The sequence below is a fragment of the Bombina bombina genome, chromosome 7, assembly GCF_027579735.1.
Source record: "Bombina bombina isolate aBomBom1 chromosome 7, aBomBom1.pri, whole genome shotgun sequence".
Taxonomy (NCBI): domain Eukaryota; kingdom Metazoa; phylum Chordata; class Amphibia; order Anura; family Bombinatoridae; genus Bombina; species Bombina bombina.
In genome coordinates, this window is record NC_069505.1 from 556,706,677 (window position 1) to 556,725,718 (window position 19,042).

The window sequence follows — 19,042 nt, forward strand, 5'->3', positions numbered from 1 at the left end:
AAGGGGACTCTTGTGAAAACACTCAGTTGCATGTGTGTGTGATTTCAGTGGTCACCCCAGGGCCCTGAAGAAAACGTGTGCCGCACCCTTATCAGCCAGAGGAGAGCTAAGGAACAAAAGAAGTAACCCTACAGAAGCCACATTGAGAACCCCAGATACAGCACAGTTATCAGACTCTCAGTCACTAACTGAGACGCCATCCTCTATTACAACTCCAACCGTGGCTATCAAGATGACCGACACAGCAGCTTCGGCAATTGTTGATACTCTCACTGAGAGAATGAAGAATCTGGAAGATACACTCACCAAAACTATTTGTGGATCTGTATCTGAATTGCGAAGAGATACTGGAGCTATTAGCGAACGCACTGAAGCTTTAGAACGTAAACAGGAGGTCTTAGCTGTAGAACAAGCTAACTTGATCGCATATTCACAGAATATAATGGATCATGTAGATGTTATTGAAGCCAAGGTTGCTGACCTGGAAGACCGCTCGAGGCGGAACAATCTTAGGTTCCGGGGCATCTCAGAAGATGTGTCCCCAAGCGAACTGGGAGAATTTGTACTGGAGTACTGTAAACATCTCAAGCCAAGCACTAATATATTGGAATCACTAATTGACAGGGTACACAGACTTCCAAGAGGCAGAAATGTCTCAGCTGAAAAACCACGTGATGTTATTGCCCGGTTCCACTATTTCACGTACAAAGAACAAATACTTAAGGCAGCCTTCAACACCTCTTCCTTACCGGAAGGAGTCAAACATATCCAGGTATTTCCAGATTTATCTCAATACACTATGAAAAAGAGGAGCACTTTCAGAGAAATTACAACTATGCTTCGGAAAAAAGGAGTCAAATATATATGGGGATACCCAACTAAACTTTTGATTCATAAAGATGGCTCTCTAATTCCACTCGAGGACCCCTCCAGGAGGAAAGGAACTTTTAGACAGATGGTTTCAAGACCCCCCCAGACTTTTCAATTCTGCATAGACTCCACTACTGGAAACCCAAGGAGCCTTATCTTCAACCCAATATAGAGCTGAGAGACTCAGCCCCACGGCTAAAGAATGGGACCCTCTTCCACAGAGACTGCAAGACCCAAACCCTAAACGCCACAATCTGGACCTCTAAACTTTTATTTGTTTTAGGGTTCTGAGCTTACAAGTTATGCAGTGGAACACAGGAAGACTGCAGATCAGTAATGTATATGTTTTCCTTATTCCAATGTTTTTCCTATTTGTTGATGCAAGGTTACCTGTTACACCATATCAGTTTAATTTTTTTTTAGGGAGGATCTCCTATAGGTTTTACTTCCTCAAGTTGTCCGGAATGACCTTAATTGCACCTCTAGTTTAATGGGGGTGGATATGTTACTAGAAATAAACTATATTAAGGCCACTGACCAATGATATATAGCTTTTCTTTGTTCAAAAGGTTATTGCAACTTGGTACTTATACGTACATATATTACCGCATTGATCTACATTCTTATGGTAGGTCTTATGTAGACTCCATCCCCTCAATATCACCGAAATGACCCCAATAGAATCTTTTACCTCGCAAAGGTAAATACATTGCCAAAAATAGACAGGCCTTTGGACAGTGGCGTACATTTCTCCCTTAAGGGGATATATTATTGGTAATAGATAACATTAAGACCTCTGATCAATAACTAGTACTCCTTCCTTAGTCAAACGTCTATATCTACCTGTTATACATTTTCATACACAGCATGGTAACTGTCAACAAATTGATAGAGAATTTCATAGGGATCCTACCCTCTTATTACTATTACCATTACCAAAAAGTCTTTAATCAAACCTTTAGGTCAATAAATGTAGATACACTTCTAGAAGCAAGCAATGATACGATCACTGCTCATTAATGTATACTGTTTTCATTGTTCTAATGTTGACTGCTAAGTATTATATAGATCATATGTGTTTTTTATCTGTTAATGTCAGACTGCCTGTTCTTCCTTGTTCAAAAGTTTATTTGCATATGTTCTTTATGTCTACACATATCATCACGTTGATCTACAACCTAAGGGCGGGTCTCGTGTAAACCACACACCCTTACTATAACCGAAAAGACCCCAATAGGACTCCCAGTCCAGATAGTATCAAGACATCTGTCCAACAACTGATACTCCCTCCTCCTTAAATTAATCCAAGTTGCTAATTGATATATAAGGTGAAACATACTTAAATTTCCTAGGATGTGAGAGTGGGTGCCAAATTGAATATCATTATGACCAAAATGACCCCTACAAACTTTATTATTTATTAAAGGATTACATATTACTAGACGCAGTTCAGATCATTTGCTCAGCTATTTTTTCCCTCCCCTCCCTCATAATGGTCTGTGGCACTATCAAGTTGAGGATATGACCAGAGACATTGATCTAGTAACCAAGGCCTCAATCTATACCTCTGACATTAATCAATGTGACTATCTTCTTTCTAGACCCCATATGACACCGATGTGTTCCTTATCATTATAATCATTTCATCATGCCCCCCAGGGGATTGGCCCCCATCATACCATTCTACTTTATATTATATATTACTACTCTATATTATATATTATTACTATTATTTATAGTGATTCTTATACTATTACACTACTTTATATTATAGCCGGAGTTCCAAAATAACTCAGGTCTCATTTTTACCATATACTAACACCCTGCCCCTTCCCAACATTAAAGGTACTTCAATAGTATAACACCAGGTTAAGGTGGATCTATTTCTTTAGAACTCCGCCCCCCCTAACCCCTAATTTCTAATTTCCAATCTCCAATTCCCACTCCCCATCCCTTATCCCCTCCCTTCCTTCCTTAACTTCTCCCCTAAGCAACGGAAATTACATCCTATAGTTGATACATCTCAGTACTATTTTTCATGCAAGTCATCACATTGTTTTGCTTGTTTTCCTATATTCAGTGTCTAATCTGACTATCTACTGGCTATATGACTCATGTTGAAGTAATTGGTCACTAAATCTTTTTGTTTTTTTTTCTTTTTGAATTGCTTGGTTGAGTGGCTACTACACTATAATTACATTTTTTCTATCCCAGCTGACCTTCTCTACCTTTTTTTTTTTTTTTTCCTCCTTTCCCAAACATGGTGCGATCCCCACCCCCTACATTTACCACGTTAAACGTGAGAGGACTGAATTCTCCAACGAAAAGGAGTCTTCTTGTTAAATATTTGACATCACTTAAACTTAAAACGGATGTTGGATTCCTTCAAGAGACCCATTGGATTGCGGGTGACGTATTGAGGCTTAAAACACTGATTTTCCCCTATATTCATACAGCATCCTATATAGGCAAAAGTAGAGGAGTCGCGATCCTAATCAATAGAAATCTCTCCTTCAAGTGCCTACACACAGAACAGGATCCAGAGGAACGATATGTCATGATAGTATGCCAGTTGAATAATCTCACATACACTCTAGTCAATCTATATGCTCCCAACCAGGGACAGTTGAAATTTCTGAGAAAGACCTTAGCCCTAGTTGATCAAATTAAACAAGGTACAGTCCTTATTGGAGGGGATTTTAACCTAGTATGGGAACCAGAACTAGATAAGAAGTTTCCAGGGCAAGAAATCAGAGATACACATAACAATTCATCTGCCCCAAGGTTCCGAGATTTGATATACCAATACCAGCTCTTTGACATCTGGCGTTCCTTAAACCCCTCTACAAGAGAATATTCTTATCTATCCCGACACACAGATCATATTCCAGGATAGACTACTTCTTCACAGATTCTTGGACTTTAAATGAAGTCCGCACAGCTTATATATCCCAATGTCCGTGGTCAGACCATGACCCAGTAACTTTTACAATGCCAAGTAATACCTTCCTAACGTCTAGACCGAGCTGGAAATTTCCACAATTTATGTGGATGGACCCCCTATTTCTAGGGTCACTTCAAGAAATGACAACAGATTTTTTCAGACACAACTCGGTAGATGACACCTCCCAACAAACCAGATGGGGGGCATTTAAGGCATGCATCAGGGGGTTTTGTATTAGCAAAATAGCTAAAGCTAAAAAAGACAAAGGAGGGCCCCTAGGGAAATTGATGTGCGACCTACGGACAGCAGATAGATTGAACAAAATCAGTCCCACCCCCGCCCTCTCAAATGAAATTCTACGACTTAAATCCCTCATTAGGGAGAGAGAAACTGAAAGAATTCAGGAAGCAACCATGCGGTTTAGACAGCTGATGTACTCCAAAAGTAATAAAGCTGACTCGCTTCTAGCGAAAAAGCTACGACAGCGGGCAGCAGCAGCACGCATCTCTGTCCTATCTCATGAGGGTCAAACTGCATATACTCCAGCTGAAATAGGTAATATGTTCGCACAATTTTACGCTAAATTATACAATATAAAGGATCATGAATGCCCGGTCGCAGCCCCCATAAGGATATCTCAGAGTTTTTGGAAACTCTAAAACTACCATTATTGAAGGAGGCAGATGCGGAGACCCTGCTGCATCCGTTTTCGTCTAGAGAGATCGAAAATGTGTTAAAACAGTTGCAGAATAATAAAACCCCAGGCCCTGATGGGTTTACGGGAACATTTTACAAGTAATTAAAACCGCAGCTCCTAGAAATCCTAAAGGGCCTTTTTAATGAAATCAGGGAGTCGGGTGTAATAAGAAAGGAATTTTTAGAGGCAACGACTATTCCCATTCCTAAACCGGGGAAAGATCAGACAATATGTGGTAATTACCGCCCTATCTCACTTATAAACTTGGATACCAAGATTTACTCAAAGCTAATAGCCAATAGAATCATCCACTTACTCCCTTCCATATTACATCATGACCAGGTTGGATTTACGTTAGGCAGACAAGGTCCGGATAACACAAGGCGATTGATTTCGGTGTTTACTACGGCTAATAGACTAGACGTACCGATGGTGGCCCTGTCATTAGACGTCGAAAAGGCCTTCGACAGGGTCAGATGGGAATATATTTGGGAGGTGCTTCGAGCTTTTGGATTCCCAGAACCCTTCATCATCGCAGTTAAGACTTTATACTCCACTCCGTATGCGAAAGTGAAGGGGATTGGATTCTGCTCTTCTGAATTTGCTATTAGCAATGGAACCAGGCAGGGATGCCCTCTCTCTCCGCTCATCTTCGCGTTGGCAATGGAAGCATTTGCCCAGAGAATCAGACAATCTAACCTGATAGTAGGGGTGCCGATTATATCCCCTCCAGAGAAGATTGTTCTTTTTGCTGATGACGTGACCCTGATGCTAACGAAGCCACTGTCCTCCATGCCTGCAGTCTTTGATGTGATTCACCACTTTGGTAAACTTAGCTACTATAAAATCAACTTTACTAAGACTGAGGGATTCCCCATTCAGATAGACCAGCCTACTTTGTCATCCCTGCAGTCCCTATATTCATTTTCTTGGCCTAAGGAAAACTTGAAGCATCTAGGTATCCTCTTAAGTGCAGATCCTGAGCAGATAATCCATGATAATTACAGTATATTATTTCGTAATCTCCAAGTTTTAATAGAGAAATGGGACTTTTTTAAAAGAGCTGTCTTGGATAGGAAGGGTAGCCGCAGTAAAAATGTCCCTAGTCCCGAAGGTCCTATACATATTTAGATGCATTCCACTCAATGTCCCAAAACCCGTCTTATCTCAGAGTCAAAAACTTTTTGCTAACTACATATGGCAAAATAAAGCCCCCAGAATTGCCTTCAACACACTACACAGACCCTTCTCTCGTGGGGGAATAGCAGCACCCAATATCTTCACTTACTATGAAGCCACAAGATTAGCCCAAATTTCTGAATGGAGCATCAAGGTAGATAGGCAAGGCTGGTACCCCCTAGAGGCCTCAGAGGTGCCGGATAACCTAGGTCTAATGGATCTAATCTGGGTTTCCAACAAAACCAAACTCCAAAGATGTATCCATAATGTGGTAGTGAAGCACAATTTGACTATTTGGGATTCCTTGAGACATAGGGTACTGATCGCCCCCATCCGTCGCCAATGCATGGGATGATGGCTCTATTCTGGGATCTCAAAAATATCCACTCAGAGGATTGGATCTTGAAGGGTTTCTGTACTATAGGAGATCTTTACGCAACAGTGGACCCTAGATTTGTCACTTCCAGAGATCAGGTTCCGACCACCTCTATCCTGGTTCCCTTTTGAATCCTTAAGAGTTCTTAGTTTCCTGAAAACGTGGGGATTTCTTGTTGATACTATTAGAAATCTCTCCCCATGGGAAGTCGGGTGGCATAGAGGCTGTAAACAACCCAAACCCCTAACATTATTCTATAATCTTCTCCTCTCCGACCTTACTCAAGGTATCCCATGGCAGTATAAAGCCTGGATTCGGGAAGTAGGAACTAATATTCCTGACCAGGACTGGGAAAAAGCTATATCCCTTACGAAGAAAACCATCCATTGTGTCACAATGCTTGAAGTATATATCAAGGTCTTGCTAAAATGGCATAGAACTCCTGTTAAATTATCAAAAATGTTCCCAGGATCTTCTCCCATGTGCTGGCGCGAATGTGGCAACGAAGGCACTGACCTTCATATCTGGTGGGAATGCCCAAAAATTTGCTTGTTATGGAGAGAAGTTGAAGATCTGTGTAAATCTCTACAACTAACAAATCAGATCTCACCAAATAGCACCCTCCTTCATATATTAGGAGACAACATAACGCAGATGTCAAAGAGAATGTTGGTGTACATTTTCACGGCAACAAAACTTTGTATAGCTAGATCATGGAAATCCCTCAATCCCCCCAGCTTATGAGAAGTCAAGAATGTCATTGACTATATGGCAAATATAGAGAGACATTTCTATAACTCGATTGATCAGATGGAAGTTTACTGGCTAGTGTGGGACGTATGGCTACATAAATAAGGATAACCCTACCTAACCCATATACTGAGAGCCTTCCTATCCAAATTATTTGTTGGCGCGCCTGCCCCTCTTTTTCTTTTTTTTTTTTTTTCTTTTTTTTTCCTTCTTCTCACTCCCCCTTCCCTCTTCTTCATCCCCCACCCCTACTCTCCACCCACCTCACCATGCCAATTACTCAACCAGACTACAAAATTTTTTTCTCTGACCATAACTTTTTTAAAGGTCCATCTATCGTTGACTTTTGTTCTAGTCTAAATATTGTGACGATTTTTAGTTACAGGTTCTTCACTGAGTCGTTCAGGTGACATTGTACTTCTTGACCAAGAACTCGTAAAGTATGCTGTTTCAAAATGTACTTGTTAAATTTTCTCCTTGTACACATTTGATTTGGATGATTACGTATATGTGTTGTATCTTTCTTATTTCTCAATAAAACAGATTTTGAAAAAGAAAAAAAAACCTCACAATTTCAGAATGGAATTACAGGAAAAGGGTACAAAATAAATAATGAAAGTATATTACATAGTTTTTTCTATATATATGATTTATCATTTTATATTATTATCTCAAAGTGTTTAATGTCCCTTTAAGGAAGTTTACTATGAAATCTCATGAGAGTTAAGTGAAATCTCATGGGCTCACAGTAAAATAGTTCATGACCTCATCACTGCTGATGCTGATTGGCTGCAGTTCATGTCTTCATTTTTTATTTTTTTTTACCTGCAGCTGGACAGCAGCTGAGTATAACTTTTTACACAGAACTTACTCTGCTGAGCTGAGGAAGTTGTGAGGTAAAGTATCTTCCTTTTTTACATAGAGATGCTCAGGTGATGTTTTCCTGTCGGCTTTTTACAGTTATACTGCGTCAGTTTCAAGTGATTTAGCAGATGAGTATTATGTCCCTTTAACTGAAGAAATTAGCTTGTTCTGTATTTCATGTGTTTTATTTATGCTGATTTGTTTGCTTGGTGTTTGTATAGAAATTATGCTCTCACATTAATGAATAAGTCCCCTGCACCATGTAAATATAATGTTATCACCAGGCTGCTACATTACTGCATTATAAAAATGCTACATCACTTCTGCTCACAGATTTACCTCAGGACAGACTGGTGCACTCCTACAGTACCTGTCAGCTCCTTCCCCATACTCACAGCCAATCAGCACTGCTCAATTACACTCCATATGCTCCCTAGCCAATCAGCACTACTGAAATTCCCTCTATGAGCCCCCAGCCAATCAGCACTGCTCAATTTCCCTCCATATGCTCCCTAGCCAATCAGCACTACTTTCAGAGTCTCCTAAGCTATCAATGCAGTACAAATACCACAACTTATACAACATTGTGCTATTTTGTTTCATTACATTGAAAAAAATTATAATAATGAACATAAAATATAGAAGGGGGGTAATGATCCAATACAAAGCATCACACAGTGACAGATTGCTGTTTATATTATCACTATTATTATCTAAAGTGTCTGCAATATTTCTGTACATTTTTTAGAGGACCTTTATTATTTGTTCTGTATCTTTATTTGTTGCCTTATTTATTAGATGATTGTGTGATATTTATTCATAATTTCAGTACATCAGTATGTCCACTGGAGGGCAGGCTTGGATTGCTGAGTAAGTGTACTGCTTAAAGTGAATGTCAATTTTGATGCTAAAGTGCCCGGTTTTTAAAAATTCGATTAAAAACCGGGGCACTTTAATTCATCAAAATTTACATTTCACTCCTGTTGTGATAAAAAACTTACCTTTTAATCTTCACAGCAGCTCCAGTTTCCTCCGGTTGTTGCATTTCTGATGTTAGAAATGATGGATAGGTCATCCTCCAATCACAGCTTCCCCCCGGGGGAATCAGTGTCTGATTCAACACTGTGATTGGAGGAAGCCGGATTCCTCATTTTAGACCCAGGAAGAGGCTTTGCAACGACCGGAGGAAGCTGGAGCTGCTGTGAAGATTAAAAGGTACGTTTTTATTCACAACAGGAGTGAAATGTAAATTTTGATGAATTAAAGTGCCCCTGTTTTTAATCTAATTTTTAAAAACCGGGTACTTTAGCATCAAAATTGACATTCACTTTAAAGGGACATGAAACACAATTGTTTTTCTTTATGATTCAGATAGATTTTTTTTAACAAATGTTTTAATCTCTAATTTGCTTCAGTCTTATGTCCATATTCTTTGTTGAAGAGATATCTAGATAGATAGCGTGCACATGCCTGAAACACTACGTGACAGGAAATAGTGCTGCCATCTAATGTAGACTTGTGCGCGGCAAAAAAATCTGTTTCGGTTCGTTTAGGATGTTTTCTAATTTCGTTTTCAGATCGATTCGAATTCGGATACATTTGAATGCATTCGTTTCGGATTCGTTCGGATTCGTATAAATTCGGATTATTCGATTCGGGTTCGATTAGTAAATTCGGAAGTTCGGTAAGTGTTAGGTGGGATGTGCTGTGTATTAGACTAGTATTATGTACTGTAATATTAGGTGTAACCCATAGCAGAGTGATATAACCTAATATACAGTACAATACTAGTGTAATCCATGGCCATCCGAATGTAACGAATAAATCCGAACTAATTCGGATTTATTCGTTAGATTCGGTGCTATGGTAATTCGGAAATTCAAAGTGATCCGAATCTCCGAATTTGACAAATTCCTCCGAATTTAAATTCGGAACGAAACAAAACGCACATGTCTAGTGCTCTTGCTAATGAATAACATTGTTGCAAAACTGCTGCCATATAGTGGTGAAGACACGTGCACGCTCCTGAGCTTCCCTTACTGCTTTTCAAAGGATAACAAAAAAACAAAAACATTTGATAATAGAAGCGCGTTGGAAAGTTGTTTTACAAACTGTATTTTCTGAGTAATGAAAGGGGATTTACGTCCCTTAAATGATATAATTAACCATTTTACATGGATTAAATACATTGTTATAAAGGGACATTAATGTATTTATAAAACGCTCTGATGAATTACACGTCCCTTTATCTGGGGGCCACTATGACCCTGTGTTTAACCTATTTACAGGGTTGAAATACACAGTAAAGTAAAGAAATAATAAGCATGAAACCCAAAATGTTTCCCTTTATGATTCAGACACAGAATATAATTTTACACAACTTACTTATTTACTTCTACTAGCAAATTTGCTTAATTCTCTTGGTATTCTTTGTTGAAGGAGCAGCAATACACTACTGGGAGCTAGCTGAACACATCATGTGAGACAATGACAAGAGGCATATGTCTGCAGCCACCAATCAGCAGCTAGCTCACACTGCTGCTCCTGAGCCTACCTAGATATGATTTTTAACAAAGAAAAAGTCCCTTTAAAGGGACACTCAGGTCAAATTAAATTTTCATGATTCAGATACAGTCTGTAATTTTAAATAACTTCCCAATTTACTGCCATTAAAAACAATGTGCAGTCTTTTTATATTTACACCTTTTGAGTCACCAGCTCCTACTGAGCATGTGCAAGAACTCAGACTATATGTATATGCATTTGTGATTGGCTGATTGCTATCACATGGTACAGGGGGAGTGGAAATTTACATAACTTTGAAATTTGTTAGAAAAAAAATCTACTTCTCATTTGAAATTAAGAGTAAATGCTATTGTATTGTCTTGTTATCTTGCATTTGTTGATTATGCAAATTTACTCTGTTTACTGGTCCTTTAAGTGCAAGAGAGGCGCATGTTTCATATAAGGAGGAGCGATGCTGGGTGTGTTTAGGGTAAAGTAACAAAGTGCTGGTATAGGGAGAGCCGCTACACAGAATAACCCCCCTGTGCTAGAGCTACTCAGCAATCTGTGCTTATAAACACTTTGTGCACAAACCTGCACTTCCTTTTTAAATCATTTCACAGCTTTAAAGTGAACTATTTCCCTACAAAAACAACTAACAAACTGCACAGTGTTGTTTTATATATAAACAAATCCTGTGAGCCAAGAGAATGACATTTGTTATATTATTTTATGTGACTGTCATATATAAAGCATTTAACTACACAATATGACTTACACATTTACATACAGCAAATGTTTTATATTTATATTCATTTATGTATCATCAAAAGCCATTTGATATGGTCACTACTTATTATTGACAGTGATTTTACAACAGAAGAGGGCGCTATTGTTATAGTAAATTATTATTATGATCAGTTACCTATAAATAAAATAAACTGCTATAAGTGCATAAACTTTATAATTAAATTATGATGAAGGTATATAGATCATACGTATCTTTAAATGTCTCTTAATAATTAAGGGGTAGGATCTTTGTTACCTATGTAGTTGCTATGATACCTTTATAAGCAGGTGTACAGGTGTGGAGACAGAGATCTATGAGTAAGGCGGCACCCAGCGAAACGCGTAAGGCCATGTCTCCTGCTCTTGATTTTATACTATATGGATGTATAATTCATTAAATACATTTTTTGTTTTGTCTGAACTCGCTTCGTTGGAACTTTTCTGTGATACCTATAAAGTGCCACCATATTACGCAGCGCTATACAAAGTTTAATACATTCATGGGATACATTACAATGCTTATGCTAACAAGTAACCTGAGCATACGTTACACTACAGACACTACAGTACTTAAAGGGACATGGAACCTAATCCTTTTCTTTCATGATTCAGATACAGCATACATTTGTTTAGAAAAATAATTCCAATTTACTGGTATTATCATATTTACTTTGTACTCTTTGTATCCTTTGTTAAATAGCAGGTAGGTAGGCTTAGAAGCGTAAAAAAGAGAGTATTCACTTAATAGAAAGGATCAAACTAAACACCTTAAAAAAAACAAAAAAAACTCAAATTTGGGATAACAAAATCCGTATTAAAAATAATTATTTAAGGAGCGCCTCTATAACCCAATTAAAGGGGTATACAGTCTTAAAGTTTTTAAATAATTATGGTAATGGATTTTCCTTATTATATAAGAATTATACCAAACACTTATAGATAATATATTGATTGAGCATAAACAGTTATTTTAATGAACAAATAATTATAGTGCACAAAACTTTAGTGAATAGTTATATAGATTGTTAATAGATGATTATGTAGAATGTATTTTTGTAGAATATATGCACTTAAAAACTATATCCACTGAAAAATATTTAATATAAAAGCATAAAATATAGAAGAGATCAATTGCTGATTTGATTCATAAAACTTCTTCGATAAAATTCATCATGTTAAATACATAGATAAAATTCATAAATAAAGTTCATCTCTGGCCAGAGGTAAAAGAAAAAAGTCAATTCCAGCAACCTTCCTTTTAGGTTATTCACCAACACTTAGAGCTCGATGATATAATCTTCGCCAGCTCAAACCTTCTTTTTCTCGCTGACACTCGCAGGGCTGCCCCGGTGCAATGATCGTAAAAAAGGGGCAGTCCCTGCGAGTTGCGAGATGGCTCCTATTAAAAGTATTGGAGCTCGCTGGATAGGGAAACTTCGCTCCTTATTGCGAAGTTAGCAGGGAGCACTTTAAAATTAAAATCCTGCAGCCAATATAACTCACATTACGCTGCTTTCTGCTTATAGCATCTTACATTCGCCTATATGTTCGTATGCATTTGTTTTTCTATTGAGGTTATAAGTGTTCGTATTGTGTTGACAAAAGCTGCCACCTTTTAGTTGGCAAGAAAAAACTGTGATATCTGCAGTGCGAAAATCTTTATAGAATTACGCTGGGATTAGTGAGACATTTTCATATACGCCCATGGAACGCCCATGTTCAGCCCATTTTACGAAAAAACAACAATTACGCTTTGCATTTTGTATTTATAAATTCAAATTTCTGTGTGATTTTTGCACATCCAGTTTACTACAATTACGATTTATGCTGTGCATATTTAATTTGATTTATTCATGTGTAAATTACATACTAATTTTACTTTTTTGTTAACATACGATTTTTGGTGAAGAATTTTGTTACGATTTAACAATACAATTTTTCCCTGCTTATTTTTGTGTAAATGGTTCAAATATTTGTTTTGTATAATGTTTAAAATAGGAATTTTGTTGTGCACATTTCATATGAAAATGCAGTATACGCCCCTTAGCGAGACGCCCTGTTTTCAGGGTAAAAAATGGCTTTAGATCATTCCACCAGGGAAAAAGAAGGACTGGCGAGCATTCATTAATAATCTCACCAGCCCAGAGAGCTTTCAATCATTGAGCCCTTAGACACTTCACATATCAGACTGTGTTACTTAGAGCAGGTCATTGTAACACTATAATGCTCCTTTAAAGGGACATGAAACCCACAAAGATTCAGATAGAGCATAAAATCTTAAACAACTTTCCCATTTGCTTCTATTATCAATTTTGCTATGTTCTCTTGGTGTCCTTTGTTGAAGGAGCAGCAACGCACTACTGGGAGCTAGCTCAACACATCAAGTAAGCCACTGACAAGAGACATATAAGTGCAGCCACCAATCAGCAGCTATTTCCCAGTAGTGCTTTGCTGCTCCTGAGCCTACCTAGGTATTCTTTTTAACAAATGATAGCAAGAGAACAAAGTGAATTAGATAAGAGAAGTAAAATGAAATGTTTAAAAGGACCCTCTCTAGGTGAATCATGAACTAAACATTTTAGGTTTCATATCCCTTTAATAACAACTAATGAGAAGCTGAAAGTCGCTGATGGTCTCGGTATGAATATAAATTACACTTGTTCAGCTCTCATTTACTTAAACCTTCCTCTGTCACAATATGGCGAGTACAAAACAAACAGTGGTGTTACCTTTTTCCGCAGCCGTATTAATAGCTAATGACCAGACAAAAATCATTAAACACTAAAGCACATGAAAGTGATGCAGCACAGCTGTAAAAAGCTGACTAGAAAATATTACCTGAAAATCTCTATGTAAAAAGGAAGATATTTTACCTCAAATTTCATAAGTATTCACACTTTAATCAGCCAATCAGGATGCTTGTCCCAGGACTTGCAAGGGAGTGTGCATCAGGCAAGTTCTATTAAATCTCATGAGATCACAGCAAAGCATAACCTCAGCACTACTGATGCTGGTTTTTTTTTTTTTTTTTAACTTGCAGCTAGACAGCAGCTCTAGTATAACTGTTTACACAACACTTACTCTGGTCAAAGAATAAAAACAGCGATTTCATATAAAAAAATAAACCAAAATAAGCAATTTCTTATAAATTTTATATTCTGTTGCTGGTATATCAAGTCATTGAAAGCACATTAAGGGTAAACAAATTTTACAGTATACTGTCCCTTTATGTTAACATAACCAGAAATTCATAGTGGCCCTGACCTGCAGAGCTTACACTCTATGCATACATAACATAGCACAGTGACCCTCTCCTCACATACTCACACAGACTTATCATACAGGGATAATAAAGATCTCACAGTGACAATAAGCAGCAAGTGACTGACACCATAAGGCAGGAGAGGCCCTGACCTGCAGAGCTTACACTCTATACATAACATAGCACAGTGACCCTCTCCTCACATACTCACACAGACTTATCATACAGGGATAATATAGATCTCACAGTGACAATAAGCAGCAAGTGACTGACACCATAAGGCAGGAGAGGCCCTGACCTGCAGAGCTTACACTCTATACATAACATAGCACAGTGACCCTCTCCTCACATACTCACACAGACTTATCATACAGGGATAATATAGATCTCACAGTGACAATAAGCAGTGACTGACACCATAAGGCAGGAGAGGCCCTGACCTGCAGAGCTTACACTCTATACATACATAACATAGCACAGTGACCCTCTCCTCACATACTCACACAGACATCATACAGGGATAATATAGATCTAACAGTGACAATAAGCAGTGACTGACACCATAAGGCAGGAGAGGCTCTGACCTGCAGAGCTTACATTCTATACATAACATAGCACAGTGACCCTCTCCTCACATACTCACACAGACTTATCATACAGGGATAATATAGATCTTACAGTGACAATAAGCAGTGACTGACACCATAAGGCAGGAGAGGCCCTGACCTGCAGAGCTTACACTCTATACATACATAACATAGCACAGTGACCCTCTCCTCACATACTCACACAGACATCATACAGGGATAATATAGATCTAACAGTGACAATAAGCAGTGACTGACACCATAAGGCAGGAGAGGCTCTGACCTGCAGAGCTTACATTCTATACATAACATAGCACAGTGACCCTCTCCTCACATACTCACACAGACTTATCATACAGGGATAATATAGATCTTACAGTGACAATAAGCAGTGAGTGACACCATAAGGCAGGAGAGGCCCTGACCTTCAGAGCTTACACTCTATACATACATAGCACAGTGACCCTCTCCTCACATACTCACACAGACTTATCATACAGGGATAATATAGATCTCACAGTGACAATAAGCAGTGACTGACACCATAAGGCAGGAGAGGCCCTGACCTGCAGAGCTTACACTCTATACATACATAACATAGCACAGTGACCCTCTCCTCACATACTCACACAGACTTATCATACAGGGATAATATAGATCTCACAGTGACAATAAGCAGTGACTGACACCATAAGGCAGGTGAGACCCTGACCTGCAGAGCTTACACTCTATACATACATAACATAGCACAGTGACCCTCTCCTCACATACTCACACAGACTTATCATACAGGGATAATATAGATCTCACAGTGACAATATGCAGTGACTGACAGCATAAGGCAGGAGAGACCCTGACCTGCAGAGCTTACACTCTATACATAACATAGCACAGTGACCCTCTCCTCACATACTCACACAGACATCATACAGGGATAATATAGATCTCACAGTGACAATAAGCAGTAAGTGACTGACACCATAAGGCAGGAGAGGCCCTGACCTGCAGAGCTTACACTCTATACATAACATAGCACAGTGACCCTCTCCTCACATACTCACACAGACTTATCATACAGGGATAATATAGATCTCACAGTGACAATAAGCAGTGACTGACACCATAAGGCAGGAGAGGCCCTGACCTGCAGAGCTTACACTCTATACATACATAGCACAGTGACCCTCTCCTCACATACTCACACAGACTTATCATACAGGGATAATATAGATCTCACAGTGACAATAAGCAGTGACTGACACCATAAGGCCGGAGAGACCCTGACCTGCAGAGCTTACACTCTATACATACATAACATAGCACAGTGACCCTCTCCTCACATACTCACACAGACTTATCATACAGGGATAATATAGATCTCACAGTGACAATAAGCAGTAAGTGACTGACACCATAAGGCAGGAGAGGCCCTGACCTGCAGAGCTTACACTCTATACATAACATAGCACAGTGACCCTCTCCTCACATACTCACACAGACATATCATACAGGGATAATATAGATCTCACAGTGACAATAAGCAGTGACTGACACCATAAGGCAGGAGAGGCCCTGACCTGCAGAGCTTACACTCTATACATAACAGCACAGTGACCCTCTCCCATATACTCACCACAGTGACCCCCAGACACCCCCAGAATGAGCAGTAGGAGGAGGTGACACATTTTCCCAAATGTTTATGTGATGCAGTCAGGAACAAAGTCTCTGTGTGATAAGGCAGCAAACACAGACCTGACTGACAGGGCATTCCCCGCACAATATCTGTGCTGATTGGAGAGTCAATGAGCTTCTAGCCAATGGGAAAATTAACAAGAGACAGGTCACTAGTTACCAAGCAGAAACAAGTTAAAAAGTTAGCAAGAGCTGTGAGATTGAAAGTAAAAGAGAAAAACAGCAGCTATTTGTATAGTAACGTTATTTATACACAATATCTGTGTGTTTGTGTATTTATATCTATTGTACATTATATTTATCCTCACTGTATTCTTACACAATATCTGTGTTTGTGTATTTATATATATTGTACATTATATTTATCCTCACTCTATTCTTACACAATGTGTGTGTTTGTGTATTTATATCTATTGTACTTTATATTTATCCTCACTCTATTCTTACACAATGTGTGTGTTTGTGTATTTATATCTATTGTACTTTATATTTATCCTCACTCTATTCTTACACAATATGTGTTTGTGTATTTATATCTATTGTACATTATATTTATCCTCACTCTATTCTTACACAATATGTGTCTTTGTGTATTTATATCTATTGTACATTATATTTATCCTCACTCTATTCTTACACGTGTGTTTGTGTATTTATATATATTGTACATTATATTTATCCTCACTCTATTCTTTCACAATATCTGTGTGTTTGTGTATTTATATCTATTGTACATTATATTTATCCTCACTCTATTCTTACACAATATCTGTGTTTGTGTATTTATATCTATTGTACATTATATTCATCCTCACTGTATTTTATACACATATACGGTGTGTTTGTGTCTTTATATCTATTGTACATTATATTTATCCTCACTCGTATTCTTACACAATATCTGTGTTTGTGTATTTATATCTATTGTACTTTATATTTATCCTCACTCTATTCTTACACAAGGTGTGTGTTTGTGTATTTATATCTATTGTACATTATATTTCAAGTTGTATTTATATCTATTGTACTTTATATTTATCCTCACTCTATTCTTACACAAGGTGTGTGTTTGTGTATTTATATCTATTGTACTTTATATTTATCCTCACTCTATTCTTACACAATGTGTGTGTTTGTGTATTTATATCTATTGTACATTATATTTATCCTCACTCTATTCTTACACAATATCTGTGTGTTTGTGTATTTATATCTATTGTACATTATATTAATCCTTACTGTATTCTTACACAATGTGTGTGTTTGTGTATTTATATCTGTTGTACATTATATTAATCCTTACTGTATTCTTACACAATATGTGTGTTTGTGTATTTATATCTATTGTACATTATATTTATCCTCACTGTATTCTTACACAATATCTGTGTTTGTGTATTTATATCTAATGTACATTATATTTATCCTCACTCTATTCTTACACAATGTGTGTGTTTGTGTATTTATATCTATTGTACTTTATATTTATCCTCACTCTATTCTTACACAATGTGTTTGTGTATTTATATCTATTGTACATTATATTTATCCTCACTCTATTCTTACACAATATCTGTGTGCTTGTGTATTTATATCTATTGTACATTATATTTATACTCACTCTATTCTTACACAATATGTGTGTTTGTGTATTTATATCTATTGTACATTATATTTATCCTCACTCTATTCTTACACAATATGTGTGTTTGTGTATTTATATATATTGTACATTATATTTATCCTCACTCTATTCTTTCACAATATCTGTGTGTTTGTGTATTTATATCTATTGTACATTATATTTATCCTCACTCTATTCTTACACAATATCTGTGTTTGTGTATTTATATCTATTGTACATTATATTCATCCTCACTGTATTTTATACACAATATCTGTGTTTGTGTCTTTATATCTATTGTACATTATATTTATCCTCACTGTATTCTTACACAATATCTGTGTTTGTGTATTTATATCTATTGTACTTTATATTTATCCTCACTCTATTCTTACACAAGGTGTGTGTTTGTGTATTTATATCTATTGTACTTTATATTTATCCTCACTCTATTCTTACACAATGTGTGTGTTTGTGTATTTATATCTATTGTACTTTATATTTATCCTCACTCTATTCTTACACAATATGTGTGTTTGTGTATTTATATCTATTGTACATTATATTTATCCTCACTCTATTCTTACACAATATCTGTGTGTTTGTGTATTTATATCTATTGTACATTATATTAATCCTTACTGTATTCTTACACAATGTGTGTGTTTGTGTATTTATATCTGTTGTACATTATATTAATCCTTACTGTATTCTTACACAATATGTGTGTTTGTGTATTTATATCTATTGTACTTTATATTTATCCTTACTCTATTCTTACACAATATCTGTGTTTGTGTATTTATATCTATTGTACTTTATATTTATCCTCACTCTATTCTTACACAATGTGTGTGTTTGTGTATTTATATCTATTGTACATTATATTTATCCTCACTCTAT

The 19,042-nt window shown here is 37.2% G+C and overlaps 1 protein-coding gene across 2 annotated transcripts in view; it reads right to left on the reverse strand.

The window, feature by feature from the left end:
* The window catches only part of LOC128667034 (H-2 class I histocompatibility antigen, Q9 alpha chain), a 448,039-nt gene extending 431,480 nt beyond the window's left edge, over positions 1 to 16,559 (reverse strand). For both annotated transcript variants that reach the window (XM_053721897.1, XM_053721896.1), the window contains exon 1: positions 16,457 to 16,559. In XM_053721897.1, the coding sequence (XP_053577872.1) occupies positions 16,457 to 16,508 (52 nt within the window). In that variant the 5' untranslated portion in view covers positions 16,509 to 16,559. The remainder of the gene's footprint in view (positions 1 to 16,456) is intronic.
* Between the last annotated feature and the right edge of the window lie 2,483 nt (positions 16,560 to 19,042).